General features: G+C 44.0%; 1 protein-coding gene across 1 annotated transcript; it reads left to right on the top strand.

Annotated features, from left to right (window-relative positions):
* The first annotated feature begins 365 nt into the window (after positions 1 to 365).
* Positions 366 to 22230, top strand: ATP6AP2 (ATPase H+ transporting accessory protein 2). The gene is made up of 9 exons (XM_004754908.3): positions 366 to 543; positions 7527 to 7657; positions 9486 to 9617; positions 15122 to 15217; positions 15399 to 15536; positions 16399 to 16452; positions 17710 to 17859; positions 18612 to 18731; positions 21187 to 22230. The coding sequence occupies exons 1-9, from the start codon at positions 504 to 506 to the stop codon at positions 21379 to 21381; spliced, it is 1056 nt and encodes a 351-aa protein (XP_004754965.1). The 5' UTR covers positions 366 to 503; the 3' UTR covers positions 21382 to 22230.
* Positions 22231 to 23483: the final 1253 nt, after the last annotated feature.

The raw sequence follows: 23483 nt of genomic DNA on the forward strand, positions 1-23483 counted from the left end.
ACAGCTGCACCCGTAGCGGGGCGGAGCCAAGTCACCGGGAAAGGCAGACACCCCGGTTGGAGACTATCACTGGAGATTGGCCAAGGGATCCGCAATTGGGCGGCAGCCCCACCCCGTGGGCCGTTGAGATCCATCCAAGGGCTCCGTCATCCCCCACATCCCCGACCCTCGGCCCTACGATCCACCTCGTGACTGGTGGTCACAGGCCGGGGGGCGGAGCTGCCCGGCTCCCCGATCGCTGCCTGCCATTGGCAGGGCCTTGCATCTATCACGTTAGGCTCCGCCCATAAGGCAGGCGTTCCTCTGCCTGCGCCTCTCGCGCAGGCCGCGACGTAGCTGGCGATTGGTGGAGAAGGCGGCAGCGTCCCAGCGGAGGCGACGACGGGGCGGTCTCAAGGAATTGGGACGAGGCGGAGCGCGTCACTCACTATCGTTGCGGTGGTCGCTTGCCTTCTGCCGGCCCGGTCCGTGCCGCCCTTTGCTGTTGTGGCCACCGCGGGACCATGGCTGCGCTCGTGGTGCTCCTGTCCTTGTTGGCGGCGGGTGAGGACCGGGGCGGCCGGGGGGCGTTAGGAGTGGCCGGGAGCCTCGGGGGGTCGGGGGCGGCCGCAGGTGGGCAGCAGCGGGGCGGGTGCCGCAGTGCGGGCAACCGGCGGCGGCCTCGCCCCAGCCGCCTCCCTCTGGGCCTTCTCGTCGGACCGACCTGTGGCGGCGAGGCCTGGCGAGCTGCCAGGGCGGGGCCGGGCTGCGTGGGGGCACCTGAGCCGGCCTCAACCCTCCGCTTCTTCCAGGAAGGCGCGGCCGCAGGTCCCGCCGCCTGTGTCTTCCGGATTCGGAGGCGCGGGGATGCATTTCCCAATTAACTGTGGAACCGCAGCCGTCTGCGAGGAAGGGAAAGTCGACTTCTGAGCTGCCATCAGATGCTGCGTTTTCTTGCATTTTTCTGGTGTTTTCTTTTCTAGCGGTTGTCATCGGTAATTGGCGAAGTCTTCTCCTTTACGTGTTTCAGAATACAAAAGTTGGAGGTGTGGTAATTGTTTTTGTAGGATTCTTTCTAAAGGCCAATTCAGAGTACCTCTGAGTAGTTTTTTAGGGTTCTCCATTTTAAGCATTTGGAAACTAAGATGTGAGTCACGTTCTGAAAGCCCTATGTCAAGTAAATGGTAGCTTTCTGAGTGGAACCTAGGTTCCCTCGTGTTCAGCAAGTCCGCTAGTATTTGGCCTCTTACTATGTATCATTTGAGTCATTTAATTTTACAGTAGTCCTTAGAAGAGGACATCATCCTCGATTTACAGGGTAGTCAAGCTTAAATAAATTACCCGACAACACGCAGGTAGTAAGCAGCAAAGATGGAATTGAACCCGGATCAGCTGGCCCCAGAGCATGGGTCTTTCCATCATTATGTGTATTGTGGCACAGGTGATGGAAATGCTCCTGATTGGGGATGATGAGGGCCTGGACTGGGGGCTCCAACGGTGGCGAACAAGAGGCCAAGTTGAGAACTTGGAGAAATGCGGTTCTGCCTGTTTAAAACCTATAGCTTAAAAATCTGTGTGAGGTGTTGGGATGACCCGACCCACTTTTAGAATTGTGGTTTAATTCTGCATGAGGTTAGGCCACTGACGGTCTTGAAATCTGCAGGTCCGCTCCATTCCTGGAGATGTGCTCAGGATTGTGTGTCGATGATAATTATACTTACTTTCATATCCCTAAGGTTTTAGGGATGTTTTGTTCCTTTGGTTTCTGCTTCTGGCTCCCGAATGGTTATCCTGATCTATCTAGTAAGTTATTTTGAGGGATGTTTTTCTTTTGTTTTAAATTCAGTTTTCGAAATTTAAAAATCTTAACTTCCATAGTGTGATTTAATTGAATATCTGTTGAAATGCCATCTTTTAATGTTGACTGATACTATTTTGATTCGGTGAGGTTTCAGGGTTTTTTGGTTTGTTTTGGTCTGAGGCAAAGTATTTGCTTCTGTACACCGTTTGAGCATGCTTTCTTAACTAGAATAGTCTAGTTCATACAGACTAAGAATCTGGTCTTGTCAGTTTCTGTATTCCTTGGTCTTGTCACCTGAGGTTAAATTACTGTTTTCCACAATGACTAAATGTGATTTAGTGGAAAACATCTCTAAGAGATTGGACTTCTCTATTTGAGGAAGTAAATAAGTCCTTTAAAATGGTGTTAACTAAACCCGAGAGAGACTAGAGGAAGGGAACTAGGGTTATGAATACCATGTCATGAGGAGTATTTGAAAAACAGATGCTTGTCCTGGAGAGGAAAGGCCAAGGGCAAACACGTGGAACTTGAAGGAGTGTAATGTGGAAGAGGGATTTGATGTTATCAGTGGTGCCCCAGAGGTCAAGAGTAGGACCTATTTATTTTTTCACTTATTGATTCCATCCACTGTTCATTGATCACAGAATAGCATGGTGGGAGTTCCCAAAGGGAAGGATACTTACCCCCTAGCCCGGGATGGGGAGATGGAGGGAACTCCCCCCCACCCCACCCCTCGGGCGGGGTATCCTCCCTGGGCAAATATGTGAAATAGGTAGTTGGCGGGGGTGGGGCGCAGTTTAGACAGAAAGGCCTGTGTGAGAGCAAAAGAGCCAATAGTTTGGTGGTGCTGGAATGTACAAGGGTTAAGTTGCGGAGCCACCAGAAGTAAGGTTGGTGAGGTTCCTTGGGTGTTATGTTTAGGGTTTTGTCTCAGCAGCTCTGGGCTGCGAGTGAAGGTAGTTAAGCTGATGGGTGAATGAACACGCTTGTGTTTTGAAAAAGTGCTGGAAAGGCTGGCTCAGAGTGGTGTGACAGGTCATAAGGCGGCCAGTTCTGGCAAGTCCGGTAAGGGCCTGGGAGTATGCACTGGACCTGGAGGGGAAAGTTTTTGAGATAAGAAGAAAAAAAAATCAGTGGAATTCAGTGATTGGCTGTGGTGCTGAGGAATGATTTAAAGATGGCCAGTGGGAGCAGCTGCCTGGAAGGTGCTGTCATCCTTCCGGATAGAGAATACAAAGGGAGTGTGTGGAAGGAGGGTCAGTTCAGTTTGGAACTTAATGAGTTTGAAGGACTCATGGAACTTAGAAGGAAATGCTTTTTAAAAAAGGGGGGTTGGGGTGGAATGCATAGCAGGCTGTTGGGTACGTAGGTCTAAGGCAGAAGAGCAATCTGGGCTGTCAGTTAAAGTCTGGGAGCCATCAGTGTTTTTGGCGTTTGTTGCCTGAGTCATAGATAGGCTCGGCCAGGGAAAGGGATTTAAGGATAGGAAAGCAGCAAGTTTCAAGAATGGAGCCTTTAGATCTTAAAAGTGGAGTATGCTAGGTGATCTCTTGGGATTCCAGAAGAAGATACTAGAACTTTATAGCTTTTCTTATCTCCTTTTTTTTTTTTTTAAATAGTAACGATCAGATATTTTTGAAAGATTTTATTTATTTATTTAACAGAGACAGATCATAAGTAGGCAGAGAGGCAGTCTCCTGCTAAGCAGAGAGGCTGATGCGGGGCTCAATCCCAGGACCCTGAGATCGAGCCAAAGGCAGAGACAACCACTGAGCCACCCAGGCTCTATCCTGATCAGATATTTTGTAGAATGTCCGTCAATTTGGGTTTGTCTCAGCGGCGCCTGGGTGGCTCAGTTGGTTGAGCGGCTGCTTTCGGCTCAGGTCATGATCCCAGACTTCCAGGGTGGAGTCCCGCATCGGGCTCCCAGCTCCTTGGGGAGTCTGCTTCTCCCTCTGACCTTCTCCTCTCTCATGTTCTCTCTCACTCATTCTCTCTCAAATAAGTAAATCTTTTTTAAAAAATTTGGGTTTGTCTCATGTTTTCTTCTGATTAAATTGGGAAAATTATTACACAAGTATCTCATCCTTTTTTAAAATTTTGTTTTTGTGTGCTTTGAAATATATTATGAATGTACAGTCTATTCTACAAGAGTGTCCTTTATAAATAAATATATCTATGTTGGGACTGCTTTCATATTTTGTACTGAAAGAGTTGAAATCGAAAAAGTTTGGCCATCTGTTTTAAAATGAAAGGGAAAGAAACAAGGGGAAACTGCTAGAGGGACTGGGGTGGGGAGGCGGGGTATGGCCCAGCTTCGTGAAGGTCAAGCCAGGAGACTTTTAAGGAGGGAGTTGCCCAGGATCAGGTGCTGTGAGAAGTTTTAAATAAATTAAGGGCTGAAATTGTCTTTTGGATTTGGTGAGGCGTTTCAGTGGTACAGGGGAGTCCAGAGCTGTGGGTTAGGTGGTAATGTGAGATGAAGAAGTAGAGAAGCAAAGAGGCATTGGCTGCTTTTCCAGGATCCTTCCTCTGAAGGGAGGCTGAGGCTGGTAGGACCAGAGGAGCTCGGTTTTGTGATTGTCGTTTAGAAAGGGAGCAACCAAAGTGAATTTTTTTTTTTTTTTTTTTTTTAGAATTTTGTTTATTTGACACAGTGAGCGGGAACACAAGCAGGGGGAGTTGGAGAAGGAGAAGCAGGCTTCCCACTGAGTGGGGAGCCCGATGTGGGGTTCGATCCCAGGACCCTGGGATCATGACCTGAGAGCTGAAGGCAGACACCTAACGACTGAACCACCCAGGTCTCCCTCCCTTCCCAAAGTGTATTTTTATGCTGAAAGAGCCAGTTGAAAGTGGGAAGTTTGTAGTAGGAGGCGTGGCTTCATTCAGGAACTCAGCAACTATTTTTTTTTTTTTAAAGATTTTATTTATTTATTTGTCAGAGAGAGAGTGAATGAGAGCGAGCACAGGCAGACAGAGTGGAAGGAAGAGTCAGAGGGAGAAGCAGGCTCCCTGCGGAGCAAGGAGCCTGATGTGGGACTCGATCCCAGGACGCTGGGATCATGACCTGAGCCGAAGGCAGCCGCTTAACCAACTGAGCCACCCAGGCGTCCCTCAGCAACTATTTTTTGAGCACTGTGTGTCAGGCACTGTTTTCAGCTCCTGGGGGATATTGTGTGAACAAGACAAATAGAAATCTCTGCCCTCGTGGAGCTTTTGTCCTACGGGCCAGCTTTTTATGCCTGCAGCCACATAGCGCCCTAACTCCTGACCCTTGTCCTCCCAGAATAGCGGCCTGTGATAAACACTGAATGACTAAGTGGTGAGTGAATGAAGGTCCCTGAGAAGGCTGAATGCGGGGATCATGTTAGACTGGAGGAGGGACGTCCCTGCCAGCCTCTGGAGGGAGAGAAGATAAGGCCAGACGCTGGTGCAGATAAATTTGTGGTTGGTGGGGAGGGGAAGCAGGCAGTGGGTGGGATTCCTCTGCTCTCTTTCCAAGCTGGAGGTGAGGTTATTTGGTAAAACTGAGGCAGGGGTGATAAAATAAGTTGCAAGAAGTTGGGAAGCTCCTTTCAGTTGAGTACCACAAGGGCCTTTTGGGGGAATTGGAAAGTTGGGACAATGGAGATGACTGCTGGCCGACATTGGGTTTGTAAGTTGAGGCAGCATTCCCCTTGACTGGTATATTCTAGTAGAGAATGGGAGACTTCCTGTTGGATCTCCAGGAGAAACCTGGATTAAGCAGCAGTTTCTCAGTCTAGGAGGCCTCACCTATAAGTTTTTCTAAAAGCCCAGGGTTCCCGAAGGATTGTCGTGCAGACACAGAAGTGGGGAGTCTACCTACGGTGTTGGGGCAGAGTAATTTAGCAGAGCTTTCTTTGCTAGGTTTGAGCAAATAGGGCAAACAGGACTATCTCCAGATCCAGTGTGGTTCTTTAAATTCGTGTATGGGACTTGGAAAGGGTAGGTCTCTTGCTGCCTCATTTTCCTTAGCATTGGCAGTGAGCATCGCTGTCGTGAACCAGGATGTCTGTCAGTTACCGACAACCATTCCGCTCTGCTCTTCTTTTTGGCCTGCCTTCGGCTAGAACATTTTGGAAATTCCTGCTCTGGCAGCTGTGCAGAACTGAAACTTCTAACTCTTCATGTTGTATCAGCACCATCCTGAGGCCTTTTATTTACTGTCAATACCGCAACACCAAAACATTTATTGTTGCTTCTGACTTTATTCCCATACCCTGTAAGTGGTGCTTTCCTTAGGTCAAGAGAATAACCGTGATGCTTTACTGAAGTCTGATTTTCCCATGCTACGTAAGCATGGGCCAAGATTTGTTTTGGACTTGGAGCTGATCTTTTCATAGAAATCTGAAAGTTTCCGTAAGTTTTCTTTGTGCAAGCTGGACATCATTGGGTTAACATAGAATGGCTAAAGAGGCCAGATACCTCATCTTTGGGGGGTTTATGAAACAGGCCCTTTATTCTCATCCTTGGTCTGTTTATCTCAGGCTCCTTACCCTAAGACTTGTTGGCTTTATTATTACAGAAATCCTGTTCTCAGCCTCTTGATAGACGCGTTGGAAATACTGTTTCTTACACTTGGCTTCTAAAAACTCTGCACTGTTTCTGTTCTGACTAGTAACATGACCAGTCCCCCTCCGACCCTCTGCCTTTGACTGTCCTCATTTCATTAGGTTTGCTTATGGGATATGAAGAAAAATCTCTATCCTAAGATTTGGTGACTTGCTCGAGTTTTAGAGTGAAATACTAGGAATTTTATGAATTTGCATTTTGAAGACAGGGTGGATGGCAGAAATAATTTAGAGATTTCAAGTTTCTTTTTAGTCTGTGCCAGGGGTTTGTTTGCTTTTATTTAAAAGATTGTATTTATTTATTTGCAAAAGGGAGAGAACAGGGGGCAGGGGGGAGAGAAAAAAAGCAGACTCCCTGCTGAGCAGAGAGCCTGGCACAGGGCTCGATCCCAGGACACTGGGATCATGACCTGAGCCAAAGACAGATGCCTGCCTAACTTACTGAGTCACCAAGGCGCCCCTATTTATTTATTTATTTATCTATCTATCTATTTATCTATTTATTTTAAAAGATTTTATTTATTTATTTGACAGATAGATCACAGGTAGGCAGAGAGGCAGCGCTGGGGCAGGGATGGGGAGGGTGGGGCAGGGAGCAGGCTCCCCACTGGGCAGAGAGCCCAATGAGGGGCTTGATCCCAAGACCCTGAGATCATGACCTGAGCCGAAGGCAGAGGCTCTAACCCACCCAGGCACCCCCTATTTATTTTTTAAAGTTTTATTTATTTACTTAATCTCTGTATCCAACATGGGCCTCAACTCTACAACCTCAAGATCAGCAGTTACATGCCCTTCCGCCTGTGCCACCCAGGCGCCCCTCGTTTGCTTTTTAAATTCTGGAGAAATGCCATTGATTTCTAATTCTTGCCAATTTGCCGATTGCCCCTGTTTTAAGAGACACCTGTAGGACGGCATTTTGATTATTGGGAGAATCCTGTTTCATCAGTGTGCCTCTGCAGAATGTATGTACTTTGGTTCTGTAGAGCAATATTTGAAAAAGAATTTGTTGATGTTTGGGATTCAGCATTTTGTCCAGTAATACGTAGTATCTTAAGTCGGTGGAGAATGGGTAAACATGTTTTATATTTAATAATTTTCTACATGGGTGCAAAAGATGTATGATGTTGATCATTTATTAATCTGTTTTCTTCCAGGTGTTTTGGGGAACGAGTTTAGTATATTAAGATCACCTGGGTCTGTTGTTTTCCGAGATGGAAATTGGCCTATACCAGGAGAACGAATCCCAGATGTGGCTGCATTGTCTATGGGCTTCTCTGTTAAAGAAGTATGTGTATTCTTTTTTTAAAGATTTTATTTATTTATTTGCTAGAGAGAGATCACAAGTAGGCAGAGAAGCAGGCAGAAAGAGAGGGGGAAGCAGGCTCCCTGCTGAGCAGAGAGCCCGATGTGGGGCTCCATCCCAGGACCCTGAGATCATGACCTGAGCCAAAGGCAGAGGTTTAACCCACTGAGCCACCCAGGCGCCCAGAAGTTATGTGTATTTTTAAAAAGATATTGGGAGCTACTTCTGAAAGTATTTTTGTTGATTTTTCTGCTAACAGCCCAAGAAAGCAAGAAGGAGACATAGGTATATTTGGTACAGATTACAAAAGCAAAACTCATTTGTGGTTGAAGAGATTTGGAGACGTGCTACAAGCTTGGCTTATGAAACCAAACCATCATCAATCATTAACCATGTAATTATTCATAGTGTTGATGTTCTTCATATATGAGAATTTATCTGCCCCATTAATAGGATGTACAATTTTACTTTATTTTCAGTACACAATAGATGTATGTCTCAGTTTGGGTTGCTGTTAGAAAATCCCATAGCCTGGATGGCTTATAAATGATAGAAATTCATTTCTCACAGTTTTGAGGGTGAGAAGTCTAAGATCAGGGTGCCAGCCCGTCGGATTCTTAGTGAGGGCCCTCTTCCAGTTTGCAGACTGCTGACTTCTTTTCGTGTCCTCACATGGTGGGGAGAAGTTGAGAACTCTCTGGGCTCCTTTTTTTAAGGCACTAAGCCCACTGTGAGGCTAATAACCTCCCTAAGGCCCGCTGCTAATACTGTCACATTGGGGAATAACTTTCAACGTGACTTGGGGGGGGAACACGTTCAGTCTATTGCAGTGTATTATACATGGTAAAACGTATCTGCATCCTGCTTGAGTCTAAGAATTTAGTGCGATCAGTAGCTGTGGGAGTAAAGCCATAAGCCGTTGAGTACCTGGCTGCTTTCGAGACTTGGTGGAGGGGGTGTAGAGCCTGGGGGAACGAGAGGTCTGCGGCTGAGGGCATGGAGACGGATGCAGTCTGCTCTGTCTTGCTGTCTTCCCACTTCTCTCTTCCCACTTCGGAACTTCAGTGCATTTGCTGTGGTTTCTAGATACCACCAGTCAGCCAAAGGATCTTTCCTCCTGGGTCCTGAGTGCCCTTGAAGCCAGAAGCAGCAGTGTGAGGGAGCTGCCTCTACCGGGCCTGGGTCTGGAGCCCCTGAGTGCCCTGTAGGGCCGTGGCTGGTTGCTTACATTTAAGGATGAAGTTTGTACCTCCTTCACAGACTTAAATTTGATTACGAATGGCTGTCAAAGTAACCCTGAGAAATAATTATTAGTAAATTAATGTGAGCTACTTTCAGCAGGAATTTGATGTATGACAAGCTTAGTCTGAAGGGAAGACTTTTAATGGCAGTTCTACTGCGTCCTTATGAAAGAGAAAAGCCAGGCTGTCCTTAAGGGCAAGTGACTGTGTGGGGGGAGAAGACGCCCATGGTTCTGTGAAGAAGAGCTTATAATCTGGGATTTGAAAAGGACCTGCATTTTGTTTACTTGTCCACTTTCTTCCACAAAAAGTTTGAGAGGACTTGCTAGTAGACTTTGTTGTAGATCTGTGGAAGTTTGAGAACATGAAGGTCGAAATCCCTGTTCTGGTTTGGAGATGGCAACTGCGGCCTTAAATGAAACGTTTGCCGCCCCCGTTTCTCCCCCCCCCCACCCCCCCCAGCCACGCCTTGAATTTTCATTGCCAGGGTCATCCAGGAGCCCCTTGACTCTGCTCAGTGGTTCCTGGAGTGGATAATTAAGCGCCATCTCCTGCTTTCCAATGTTTAGGACCTTTCTTGGCCAGGACTTGCAGTGGGAAACCTGTTCCATCGTCCTCGGGCTACGGTGATGGTGATGGTGAAGGGAGTCGACAAGCTTGCTCTGCCCCCGGGCCGTGTCATTTCGTACCCTTTGGAGAATGTGAGTATTAGAAAAAATTAAAGGCATGCATTTTTAATCTTGTCAGCTGTCGTTTTGAATTGTGTTATAAACACCCTTCTCTTGTCTACATTTTCTTGTCCATTATCTTGTCACCTTCCCATCCGAATTTTACTTGCGATTTTGTGTAAGTAGGAGACTGGAGGCTCTTTTGCTCGTTCACTTACTCCTTCACTGGCTTTTTAGGCTGTAGGGCAGGCCGAGCTGTTGTGAGAGGCCCTCTGTCCACTGCCAGCGCAGAGAAGTCATCAACTGAGACCTCACATAGCTGAACTTTTGAGCAAGGCAGGGATACACAGAGCTGTCAGATAGGAAAGGAAAGCTCAGGAGCCACAGTGGTGAACCAGACCTCCAAGTTTCTTGCGGAAAGCCGGAGGCTATAAAATGTGTTGTTCTCAGGATGAGGGCTGGTAAAACCCCAGCTGCCCTGGGATTGCCACGGAAGAGCTGGCTGGCTTCTCTTGGCAGGAGGACCCCAAGTGTCCCCTAAGGGAATTCGGAACTCCAGACTCAAAGCTGTGCAGGGCTGTGTGCTCCCAGCTCACACGATCCACCCCGTTGGGATGCCTCCACCACTCAGGGCTGCTTTGGTTTTTAAAAAAAAAAAAAAAGAAGAAGAAGAAGAAACGTAATTTATAGAGCATTTGCGAGGAAAAAAATGCCATGAGCGAGTCCTTAGGTGCAAAAACCAAATTCATCCCCTTAGAACTACAGGTAATAGACCAGTTCCCAGGAGATGAGAAAACCCACATGTTAATGATCATGGAGGAGTTCAAGAAAGGGACAGAAAACCGTGAGGCAGTTTGAAGACCTTGATATGTGGTGCATTCATTAATATTCACATCTAAATATTTCATAATTTATCTGGTGATTTCTTTAACCCATGAGTTATTTAGAAGTGTTTAATGTGTGGGTTCTTTTCAAATAACTTTAAATTTTTCAGCTTCTAATCTCATGGCATTGTAAGACTAGTCTGTATGATGATTTGGGGGGATTTTTCAGACTTTCTGTGGTCTAATACAAATAATTTCTAAGCACATATGACATAGTTACAAAGGTCCATGTACATAGTTGCAAAGGGCCATAAGGCAAATCGCAACAAATAATGGGTAATTAGTATCAAATAAACAAACCACCCTCTGTGACCACAGTGCAGTTAAATCTGAAAACGAAACCTTAAAAATGTACTTGGAAGGGTAGGGAGGATGGAGTAAATAGTTGCCGGGTATGAAGAGGTACAAACTTCCAGTTACAAACAAGTCACGGGCATGTAAAGTTACAGCTTGGGGAATACACTCTGTAAGACTGCAGTCACTTTGGTGACAGATGGTAACCAGACCTGCCGTGGCAGTCATCTCATAATGTGTATAAATGTCAGATCACGGTGTTGTGCTCCTGCAAACTAATATAATATTGCATGTCAACTATACTTCAGTAAATAAGAAGTAAATAAAAATGTATTTGGAAATGGTAAAAGCAAAATAGATGGTTCCTCAGATTTAAAGCGCACTGGAAATCTTAAAAGCTATCAGAAAAAAGACATTGTCTTTTCAAAGGGATGAGTAGAAAGCAGATTTCTCATTGCCATATAGGGACTAGAGGAGCAAGAACCAAAAAGCAGTGATTGTCGAGTATAAGGGCAGGCCGAGAATACAGTTTACATTGTTATCATAGTGAAATGATATGGATCCAATGAAAATTATGACTCTTAGGAAGGTGAAGACCTAGAAACGGAGTGCACTTATGGGGGGGGGCTGTGGTTGGTGACGTGGGAAAGCTAAATCCTCATTTTCTTTACTCAGCAGTAAATAGATTTCTCAAATGGAAAAATCAAGATGTAGTATTAAAAACACATTTAGAGATGGTGGCAAAAGGAAAAGGAAACAAAGGATTTCTCATGTATGTATGTATGTAACAGAGACAGTGAGCGGAAACATAAGCTAGGGGAGACAAGAGGGAGAAGCAGGCTTCCTTCCAGCTGAGCAGGGAGCCTGATGTTTGATCCCAGGACCCTGGGATCATGAGCTGAGCCGAAGGCAGACGCTTAACTACTGAGCCACCCAGGTGCCCCGAAACAAAGGATTTGAAAGTGGGGGCCTTGGGAATGGGAAATGGGGAGGCAAGCGTTTTTCTTTAAACTTATTTTTCAGGGAAAGTCTCATAGAACTATTTGTGTCTTTTTTTTTTTTTTTAAGATTTTTATTTATTTGACAGATCACAAGTAGGTAGAGAGGCAGGCAGAGAGAGGTGGGAAGCAGGCTTCCCGCTGAGCAGAGAGCCTGATGTGGGGCTCAATCCCAGGACCCTGGAGCTGAAGGCAGAGGCTTTAACCCACTGAGCCACCCAGGCGCCCCTGTTCGTGTCTTTAAACTGTATCATCTTTTTTCCTATGTAACTCTTGGAAACATTTCTGATTTATTTTAAAGAGCATGTGAGCTGAGGGGAAGGATAGAGGCAGAGGGAAAGAGGGAGAAGTGGACTTTCCACGGAGTGTGGAACCCTGTGCCACCCCCCACTCCCCAGAGCTTGTTCTCTAGAACCCAAGATCATGACCTGAGCTGAAATCAAGAGTTTGATGCTTAACCAACTGAGCTACCCAGGTGCCCCTCTCTTGAAAAAAAATTAAAAAAAAAAAAAATCAGCAGGAAAAGTTAGTTGGAATAGATGGACTCCCAGATAATTCATGAGTTGAAGAGAAAAATCACAGTGGAAGTTTTGAAATTATTTGAAACTGAGTATCAGTGAATATACCGTATGTTTAAAAATGGTGGGGTGGGGACGCCTGGGTGGCTCAGTTGGTTGGACGACTGCCTTCGGCTCAGGTCATGGTCCCGGAATCCCGGGATCGAGTCCCACATCGGGCTCCCAGCTCCACGGGGAGTCTGCTTCGCTCTCTGACCTTCTCCTCGCTCATGCTCTCTCTCACTGTCTCTCTCTCAAATAAATAAAATCTTAAAAAAAAAAAAATGGTGGGGTGCTGCTAAAGTGGTAAGGAAGGAAAAATTGATAACTTAAATGCACATGTTAGACAGTTCAAAAGATTGGAAATTAATGAGCTGAAGAAACCAGAAGAATTTTAGAATAAATGTAAGAAAGGAGACCATAAAAATCCAAAGGCAGTTTTAAAAAAGAATTTAATGTTAGTAATATTAAGAAGGCAATTTCTGTGAAAATTATTGTTGAAGATCCCTTTAAAATAAATGTATACAAATCCAAAATGCTATTAAGATTTTTAATTTGCATGCAGTCCAGAACTCAGCATTTTTAACACACTAGCCTTATTTTACCTGAGTGGAAGCTGTGAAGAGAGCTCATGTTGTTGCTTGACCCTGACTGACTGCTAATACTTCTCTTGACAGTGGGTGGTGAATGAAATACAAGACTCAGAGGGCAAAATCCACAAAATCTAAAATAAACCAGAGTGTCTTAATTCTCCGTAATGAAGCTTCTGTTTGATTAGCGCCTTTCATTAGAATTTCAAGTTCTATAGATACAGAAATTTCATTCTCTCCAGGACAAACACACACATCCTTGTACTACAGTGGAAGAAAACAGGAGCTTTAAGCGGCTGAGCTTTTTCCTTTTTGAGCTTCATGGTCTGTATTATTTTTTCTTTTCCTTCACAGTTTGGCTTTCCTCTGACTCAGCAGCTTCTCCAGGCTGATTGCTAAGGATATGTTACCTTTAATCTTCAACTTTCCTGATACAAGTGCTATTTTCCCTAGGTGAAAGGCGGGAGAGTGTCCCAGCGCTCGTGTTCCTCCGAAGCTTGTGTGGCGGCTGGAGGAGAGGGCCCTGTGACCGAGCGCTTTCGCAAATGGGACTTCCCCCTTCCGCAGTTACTCCACAACTTATTTTAAGAGAATTCTGTGAAGAGTTAATATACATCTTGATTAAGAAGAAAGTGGTTTTATTTCACAATATCATGAACTAGATGAGATCCCAGCATCAAAATTAAATTTATCAAAGATTAATCATACTTATTTCTGCTTGTACCATGTTAGCATTAATTTGCTACTTATAATTATTAACCTTTCAGTAGTAAAGGGAATTAAGGATGCCTGGGTGGCTCAGTTAAGTGTCTGCCTTTGGCTCAGGTCATGATCTTGGGGTCTTGGGTTCGAGTCTCACATCAGGGCTCCCTACTGAGTGGGGAATCTGTGTGCTGCTCTCCCTGCTTGTGCTCTCTGACAAATAAAATCTTTAAAAAAAAAAAATCACTAAAAATTTCCATTAAAACACTATCATACTGCTTGGTTTACTACAGTAATACTGAGAATAACAATTTTTTGAAGGGAAGAGTGACCATAACTTCTTCTAAAAAATGGGTAAAAACTAATCTATGCGGATGGAAGTCAGAATTTTTGGTTACCCTGGGGGGTGGAGAGCATGGCTGGGGGAGCCTTTTAGAGTGCTGATAATGTTGTCTTGATCTGGTTAGGCTTTATGAAGGTATCCATTTGGAAATACTCCTCTAGCTGTTAGCTCAGGATTTATGCACTATGCTGTATGTATATTATACTTTAATAAAAAATTCAAGAAAAAAGTAGATTTTACTACAATTGGTTATTCCAATTTGATATCATGTGGTCCCAAGATAGAGGCTTCAAAATTCTTGTGACATGCTTTATCTGAGTCTTCAGTCTATCTGGAGATAAACCCTTAAGTCCAACATTTTCTAAATTCTGAAATGAAAAATGAGGTCTAGTATTCTTTCAGTGAAATTTAATTCTTTAAATTCTTCAGACCTCCTCTTACAAGTTAATACTTTATTTTTTATTTTTATTTTTTAAAGATTTTATTTTATTTGTCAGCACAAGCAGGCAGAGGGAAAAGCAGGCTCCCCACTGAGCAAGGAGCCCGATGTGGGACCAACCGACTGAGCCACCGAGGCATCCCACAAGTCAATACTTTATTATAGAATATACATTCCGGGTGCTTGGATGGCTCAGTGGGTTAAGCCTCTGCCTTTGGCTCAGGTCATGATCCCAGGGTCCTGGGATCGAGCCCCGCATCGGGCTCTCTGCTCAGCAGGGAGCCTGCTTTCCCCCTCCCCCTCTGCCTGCCTCCTCTGCCTACTTGTGATCTCTCCCTCTCTGTCAAATAAGTAAATAAAAAATCTTTTTAAAAATTATTTAAAAAATTAAAAATAGAATATACATTCATTGTGACACAATATTAAAATGGAATGAATTGCTTAAAGTACATGAACTGCCACTAAAAAATTATGTCTTATGCAAGAGTGTTGTGTCCTTCATGTTGGAAAGTTCTTTCCCATCTAGACATACAGGAAATAGACTTGTGGCCCACTGAGGGGCTGTTTTATACGTGCCCTCAAAAGGGCTGTGTTTGGAAATGATTTGGGTCTTCTGAATTTCCATAAGTGGTGGGGGTTCTTGTTTTCTTTTAAGGTTCTTTTGTTTTTGAGTGGTTTTTCTTACCCCTCGGGTTCCAACAATAATTGAGGTCTTACTCTTAAATTTCAGGCAGTTCCTTTCAGTCTTGACAGCGTTGCAAATTCCATTCACTCCCTATTTTCTGAAGAAACTCCTGTAGTTTTGCAGTTGGCTCCCAGTGAGGAGGTAAGTGATGCAGTTTTTACTTCAGGTGCTTTAAAAAAATGTTTTCCCTAATGAAAACATTAAAACTATTTGTATGAAAAATTACATATACTCTCTGTAGTGTATGTACTTTTAAAAATATATATTCTGTATATTGGAATTCTTCTGCAGACTGTAACAAAATTTTGGATTCTCCTTGCAGAGAGTGTATATGGTGGGGAAGGCAAACTCGGTCTTTGAAGATCTCTCCGTCACATTACGACAGCTCCGAAATCGCCTGTTCCAAGAAAACTCGGTTCTCAATTCACTTCCGCTCAATTCTCTGAGCAGGAACAGTGAAGTAAGACGCGCCGCCATTGAATCGAATACGTGAATATCGTTACTGATTCTCCATCTTATGCTCCTTCATTTTAGAGCAGATGTGGAATTTTAGGAAATGACAAGTTTGGCAAGTTTACTGTGCTGGAGTAGATTGTTCAGTATAATTTTTAAATGAATCTCATGAACAAATAGACCTTTTTTTGGTGACTTGAATAAATAGTATTTTGTTTTTGTGCAGGGGTTGCCACCAGGTAAGGCAGACAGGCCAGGAGTCACACAAACTACTGACTGGCGGAGCTGTGTCGGTCTGGTCACGTAGAGACCGTTACTCACTGCCATCTCTAATGCGTTGCCTCCTCTTTCTGGCTCATTCTCAGCAGTCTAGTGGAGGGAGGCACTCTTACTTTCGACTCCTGTCAGTTTCCCGCTGTGTTCACCACATGGCATGCCACCTTTGTGGCAGCCTCTTCTCTTGACCTACCATGGACGACCAGCACTGCCATCTTGTCTTCTCCGATACGGAACATGTTCAAGGAATATGAGCAGAGCGGGCCGCTGGCAGGGCCTCACCACAGTGTCCGAGTACTTGGATGCCCTGAGGGAAAACCACTTGAGAGTTTGGGTGTTTTATCATACCATTATCAAAGATCTAGCTGTTGAGTGCTAGTCACTGTGCTGGGAATGACATTTTTTATTAGGAAATGTTTTTATGTGCGTTTGCGATTGAGATGAACTTACCAAATAGAGGACAGTTGTTGCATAAAATCACTTACTGTGCTTGACATTTGTAATATCCTGCCCTGTGCCTTGCTTGATAAATGGCAAATACAGATTTTGGATGCAGATTTAAAATAGTGCTTATTTCTTTCGGCCCTCTAAAGGTTGACCTGCTCTTTCTTTCTGAATTGCAAGTGCTCCATGATATTTCAAGTTTGGTAAGTTGGCTCCTCTAGTATTTCATTTCAAGTTTGGTAAGTTGGCTCCTCTAGTATTTCATTTCCCGAGAATCCTGATAGACCAGTTGAAGTTTGTGCCCTAGATTTACAGTACCACGGAAGTTGAGAAATTAGTGGTGATGGGAATTCTGAACTCCTCTCTTGTTACAGTGGGATTATTTTGCATTTTTCCTTCCAGGAGAGACCGTAAGTATATGTATGTCCTCAAGGGCACAGGCCTCAGAGGCCTCCCTCTCCAGAGACCTGACTTGGCTAGGTTGATTTCTTGAAAGACATTAAGACTTATTCCTGTTTCTGTATCTTTGGGTCTAAAATAGAAATAACAGTTTGGGCTAATAATGTTGTCAACCAAGTCAGGAAGGAAAAAAACAAACCTGCAGTGTATTTTGTACGTGTGAGTGATTTTAAAAAAAAAAACTCCTCCTGTGACTAAAATAAAGCATACCTGTATGCCATCTTCTGAAGGTGTTGGCCAAAGTATTCAGCAGGTTGGTGTGGGGGGGTCTGGAGGTCTTTTGCTGGGGGCCAGCCAAGTGCTCTAGGAGGGCACGCGGGAGGTATCTGCTCCCTGAGCACTGGGTGGCTCATGTTCTCCTGGGATCCAACTGGTCCAGTCAGCTGTTTCATACTGATGCCCGAATCTGAGGGTGTTTTGTTTGTTTAAGCTAGATGTAGTCCCAGTGTGAGGCTCGAACTCCTGACCTGAAGATGAAGGGTCGCATGCTCTACCCACTCAGCCAGTCAGGAGCCCCACATATCAGAGTTTTTTGGCTTAAGGTGTTTTTTTGTTTGTTTGTTTGTTTGTTTGTTTGTTTTTTAGAGCTTTTATTAAATATTCAGAGAGTCATACTTGCTCTTATCAGAAACTCCCATTTCAACTGATTCTGCTTGCCACCATTTTAGGCTATCTGTATCTTAAGGCACACTGCTATGGTTCCCTTCAGCCCAGTTTGTGTATTTATTTATTTATTTATTTTTAAAGATTTCATTTATTAGAGACTGCGAGAGAGGGAACACAAGTGGGGGAGTGGGAAAGGGAGAAGCAGGCTTCCTGCCGAGCAGGGAGCCTGATGTGGGGCTCAATCCCGGGGTTCTGGGATCGTGACCTGAGCAGAAGACTGAGCCCCGCTCCCCTCCCCACCCCCACCCCCCCCGTTCAGCCTAGCTGAGTTCAATACAAACTCAAGGTGGCTGTGTCTGACATCACTTTATCAATTTCCTTTTGTTCATTCTCAGTTGTCTCGACATAAGCATCTAGCCAAGGATCATTCTCCTGATTTATATTCACTGGAGCTGGCAGGTTTGGATGAAATTGGGAAGCATTATGGGGAAGATTCTGAACAGTTCAGAGATGCTTCCAAGATTCTTGTTGATGCTCTGCAAAAGGTAAATCATTGATGGGGTGGGAGAGGTTAGAATATGAGCATTTCACTAAGTGCTTCTTCATGGAAGTCTGAAGTCTCCCCTTTGGAGGACCTCTAATTTTAGTGATGAAGCTTGGAGTGGGTCAGTGGTGTGCCTGGGATGTCTCTAATGCTGGCAGAGATGGCAGAGGAAAGGGTCAATAACTCCAGCATAATACTTTTCTAATTGTGAAAAATACATAAAATTTACCATTTTTAAGTGTACAGTTTTGTAGCATTAAGTACATTTACATTGTGCAACTGTCATCACCATCCATTGCCAGAATTTTTTTCTCTTTCCTACCCAAAACTCTGTCCCCATCAACCCTATGAAATCATGGGAGGAAAACCCTGAGCACAGAACCAGACATTGAGTAGACATGTGGTAACTGCTGGTTTGTCTCTGGCCTTGGAGTTGCTCTCCTGCAGCTCTTCAGTGAGGTAAATTCTATAGGTGTTTGTGATGAACCAGCGAGCACTTGGGAAAAATTTCATTTCCCTTTCCTACTTCCCTTCCCCCAATTTATATGCCAACAACTTGTCTCAATTTTATTTTGAGCATTTGAATATATGTTGAAGATGAACACTTATCTGAGTATTTTGACAGTCAAACCTTTAAGACCACATATTTCCTTAGCCAGTAGGGGAGTGTATACTCTCGTGGGTACGCAGAGCTTCCACATTATTTCATGAAGTGCCTGTTCGCAGTTCATAGTAATGTCAGTAAGTCTTCAGTTTGCAGATGACATGTACAACCTTTATGGCGGGAATGCAGTGGTGGAATTAGTGACTGTCAGATCATTTGACACCTCTCTTGTCAGGAAGACAAGGACTATTCTTGAGGCAAAACAAGCGGTGAGTACATTTTTATACTGTTCTAAAACTAAAATTTAAAAACCCACTAAATCCTCAGTCACCTGTGGGCGACATGGATGAACAGTAAATCTGGGAAACAATTTCAGTGAAAACCTAGATTGCTTATCCACATAGGCATGTGTATTTTGACAGAGAGGCTCAGGTTTTTTTTTTTTTTTTTTTTTTTTTTTTTTTTTTTTTTTTTTTAAAGATTTTATTTATTTATTTGACAGACAGAGATCACAAGTAGGCAGAGAGGCAGGCAGAGAGAGAGGCAAGCAGGCTCCCCACAGAGCAGAGAACCCGATGCGGGACTCGATCCCAGGACCCTGAGATCATGACCTGAGCCAAAGGCAGTGGCTTAATCCACTGAGCCACCCAGGCGCCCAGAGAGGCTCAGGTTGTTTGTAATCAGATGATACAAGAATCTGAGTTGGGGGTAAGTCTGTCAGAGCCAGTAAGATCATTCAAACATTGCTCTTACGAGAAGACCTGAGAAGTGAATGTGGGGGAGTGCGATGTAGGATTCCGCACCTGGAGTCCGCTTTTCCTGCAAGTGTGTTGTCTGTGTGGACCAGTCTCTCATTTTCCAGGATCTGCTGTGCATACACCTAAGGATTTGATTTACGTCTGCAAGTTTTTGGCCTGGCTCTTGCTTTGATTGGAAGCATTTAGAGGGTCCTAGGCCAGGGCACCAGGCATAGCAAAGCGTGTGTGTACTTTGCATGTAAACCAGAGCAGCTCTGGGGACGCTCCAGAACATTTGTGGCCAGGAACCTTACTTATCATTGGTCTCAGAGATTGGAGCCAATAGCTACAGTCATTGATAGACACTCCCCTTTTATTTATTTATGAGCCCATTTACTGATCTCAGTGTGGGACTTAATCTAGATGTGCCTGGTTAGAGATGGTTTTATTCTAATGGGCGTGGGAGGACCTGTATTTAAGACCATATGGCAGGCTAGACGATCCTGAAAATTTTCCCAGTACAGAGCATCTAGAAATACTGACAAAATGTAAAGAGCTTTTGAGAGCACAGTAAGACAGACATTCTTAGGGAGCAAATAAAGAAGAGGAACTTGAAGTGAATTAACATTTTATGTGTAATCTGAAAATTGCGGTGTCGTATTTGTTCATTCTACTAGACTAAAGCACTTGGAGACGAGAGGCTGGTGCCCAGCATCCCTGGGAAGACCATTCTGCCCCTCAGCTCTGTGTGGGCGGTCTCCCCAGCCCCCCGCAGGAAATGAGGCGCTCAGCTTGAGTGTCCGCATAGGGTGACGGGGACGTCCTGCAGCTAGATGGTGGTGACGGCTGGGCAGCTCTGGGAACATACTAAGGTGCGGGGAGTTGTACAAAGGGAGAAAGAACCTGATTGCCCCCCAAAAGAAAGTGGTCTTCAGGAGTGAAATCTTTCTGCATTTGTCTCCTAAGCTCCCCACACAGATGACTGCCCACCCTCTTTCTCCCACTGAAATCACTCTCACCAGTCTGAGGGAAAGAGTCCAGGTTGAAGGAAACATTCAGGTGCCTATAGCATGCCAGTTGCTGGGTTTTGAGGCTCCATTGTCTTCTGTGTCCCTTTAGGACAAACCTGACCCTGTCACTCACTCCTGCACGTTTCCTCCCTGCAGCGAGGCTCAGGGCCAGGTTGCCCATGCCTTACTTGCGTCTAGCCACATCTGCTGTTTTCCTCCTCGCTTTTGTTCCTCAGCCAGAGTGAAAGAAGTCTCCTGAACAACTAAAGGCTAGCAAAGGCTAGTGCCTTTGCCCAGCAGTAGATAGACTCCACCTCGGCCCCAGCAGGAGGAAGACGGGTTTGAATGAGCCATTTGTGTTCCTCTTTAAAATTAAAATGGAGCATACTTAAGTGTATAACATGTGGGGAAGGGAATACGATACCTGTACCTCTGAGCCTCCCAGTGCTACCCCTGTGCCCCCACGCCAGTAATTGCTGTCCCGAGTTGTGAATCCTGCCCTTGATTTCTTTACATTTTGACCATGGAACGGATTTCATCCTTGAACACTGTTGTTTGGTTTTACGGGCACTTGAATCCTGCTTGCTCGTCTTCTGTGTTGTTTGCTGGCGGTCTCATTTCAGAGGCACACAGGCTCCCGTTGTGTGGACCTGCCACATTTTCCGTGCTATTAATGGAGGTGGCTGTGCGTGGCTCTGGGTACACACACAAGGTTTCCCTAAGGAATGGACTTGCTGGATCACAGGATACACACACTTTGACCATACTGGTGTCGCCACATTTTCTCAAGCAGTTGGACTGGCTTATACTTCACTGACCATGCACTTCCCCTTTCCAGGAAGGCTCCCCTTCTTGGCTTCTCCTGGTACAAGCATGTCTTAATGCCACCTAGGAATAAATGTTTGATAAACGAATCAGAGCTACCAAATGGGGATAATTTCCGATCTTAAAATTCTTCCCTCTTTTCTTCGTTGTAGAAGAGCCCATCGAGCCCCTATAACCTTGCATATAAGTATAACCTTGAATATGCGGTGGTTTTCAACATGGTACTTTGGATAATGATTGCCTTGGCCTTGGCTGTGATTATCACCTCTTATAATATCTGGAACATGGATCCTGGATATGACAGCATTATTTATAGGATGACAAACCAGAAGATTCGAATGGATTGAACTTTCCTCAAGCCAGAAAAGGGGTTTGGAAATTGGCTGTTTTATTAAATCTTTAAGTGTAGTTTAAAAGTAGATGGTATACTTCAAATTTATATATATAAAAAAAAAATTTGCTCTCCGTGTGCCTGTGATGTTCTTTTAGAGTGAATTATAGTATTGATGTGAATTGATTTGTGTGCTATAGAGTCCATAATATGCTCAAATATAACCATTTAATACAATTTCATTCCATTTAACATTGGAAATGTGCACTGAAATAAATGTAAAACATTTAGAATAGCTTGCATTATTTATGTTGGGGAAAATGCACTGAACTTATTAGACAAACTTAGGAGTGCTTAATTAACTTCCTTACACAGGCTACGTGAAAATGACATTTGGGCTGTTCTGTACCATGAACCATTTTAAATATCTTAATCTGATGTAAATATTTCTGAAACAAGACAGAAGGTTGTTAACTTCAAGTAGCCCTAAACTGTGGGAGTACTTCCCCAGTGACTCAGATTGAGAACTGCACCTGACAGACAGGGTGGCTGTGTTTTAACCTCTTCTGCAAGTTTGGTGATCCACATCGTGGGGTGGATATTAAAAATACTTTGATCTAAAAATAAACCAGCTTTGTGGAGTTAGAGATATCTGTAATGATATACCCCAAAACCAATTTTGGGGGGACATCTTGGAGCTTGACTATAAAAAATGTATTTTAGTAACTTTGTGTAAGTTACTATTAATGGCTTGTGGTACGTCATTCTCTAGAATATTAAGTGGAAGTAAATGCTCTCTACTTTTCATGTGGAAGTGGACCAATGTCTATAAAGAGTGACAAATAAAGTTAATAATGATTCCAAATTTGTGTTATTTCAATACTAAATCTATTTTAATTTATAAAATCCTAACTGGTTTTATTTAATCAGAATTGGCTGTTACACAAACGGTTTCATGTTTGTTTGGGTTTTTTTACATTTGTTTATTCTCACTGCCTCCTGGGATTCAGTATCAAGACAAGGAAGACATTTTAATTACCATCTTGTTATTGAATTTATACAGAATATGTGAATTCACATTAGACTTTAGGTAGGGAAAGCTTAAATTTCCCTATAGTATTTAAAAGATGAGTAAGTAATTGGTCAAAATAAGGGACTATCTAAGATAAAGGCTTAAAGATTATAATTTTAAAGACTTACTAGAATTTTAAATTTCATGATTATGTAGCAAAATCAGTCTGAGGGTTGCGCTGCCCTGCCTCTGGGAGCCCTGCTTGGGTTTAGTATGAGCCATTTCTGTGCCTCTTTGGAAAAATCACCAAATCCTTCCTAAATAACACTGAAGCTAGCAGGTTTGAAAAGATGGGCATCAAGCTAGTTGCGTCTTTACCACTTAATGCACGATGCCTTTAAGAGTGACAGTATTAAGGCTCCATAGAGGAAGGTTTTTCTTTTTTGTCTCTCATCTAACACAAATGGTCAAGCCAGTAAGCACCTTCACCCAGAAGAGAGACACTGTTCAAAATCACTTATTCTCTACCGCTACTGCCTGGCAGGTTTATGGGGGTGAGGGTGTTTTTAGCTGCCTGGCCCCTCAACAGGGCCTATATTTGGGAAGCCAGGAATCCATAAGGCTCCAGAGTAGTTACAAATCCATGTTTCTTTTACAAGTTTCTTATATAAACACTTCCATAGAAGGTTGTGGTTACATATGAGGTAAACCAGTGACTTTGTAATTTAAAACTGATGAGACTGTTCTGGGGAGAAAAGAATTACATGACAGCACCATCCTTAGAGGGTAAATGGCATCAGCACCCTTCTATCTGTTAGGCAGAAAGCAATTAATTAAAACAAATGTTCTGCCAAGATTATTACACCTGTTGCTGATGATTTGCTCTTAAGTCTAATTTGTTCAGGAACATAAATCACAGTGTCGAGATTTGTGTGAGAGGCAGGAAAGCTAGACTCGTGACAGGCTGTTCTACCGACAAGCTGAAAAAACCCAATCCCTTTATATCTAATTGGTAGACTATTCCTGGTTTATAAAAATCTGAGATTCTGCATGTGTTAAGTACTGCTTAGGCCCTAATTCGATTAGGAATGATACAGAATTGACTT

This window comes from Mustela putorius, unplaced genomic scaffold, assembly GCF_011764305.1.
Source record: "Mustela putorius furo isolate JIRA1106 unplaced genomic scaffold, ASM1176430v1.1 tig00003836_pilon_pilon_pilon, whole genome shotgun sequence".
Classification (NCBI taxonomy): Eukaryota; Metazoa; Chordata; class Mammalia; order Carnivora; family Mustelidae; genus Mustela; species Mustela putorius.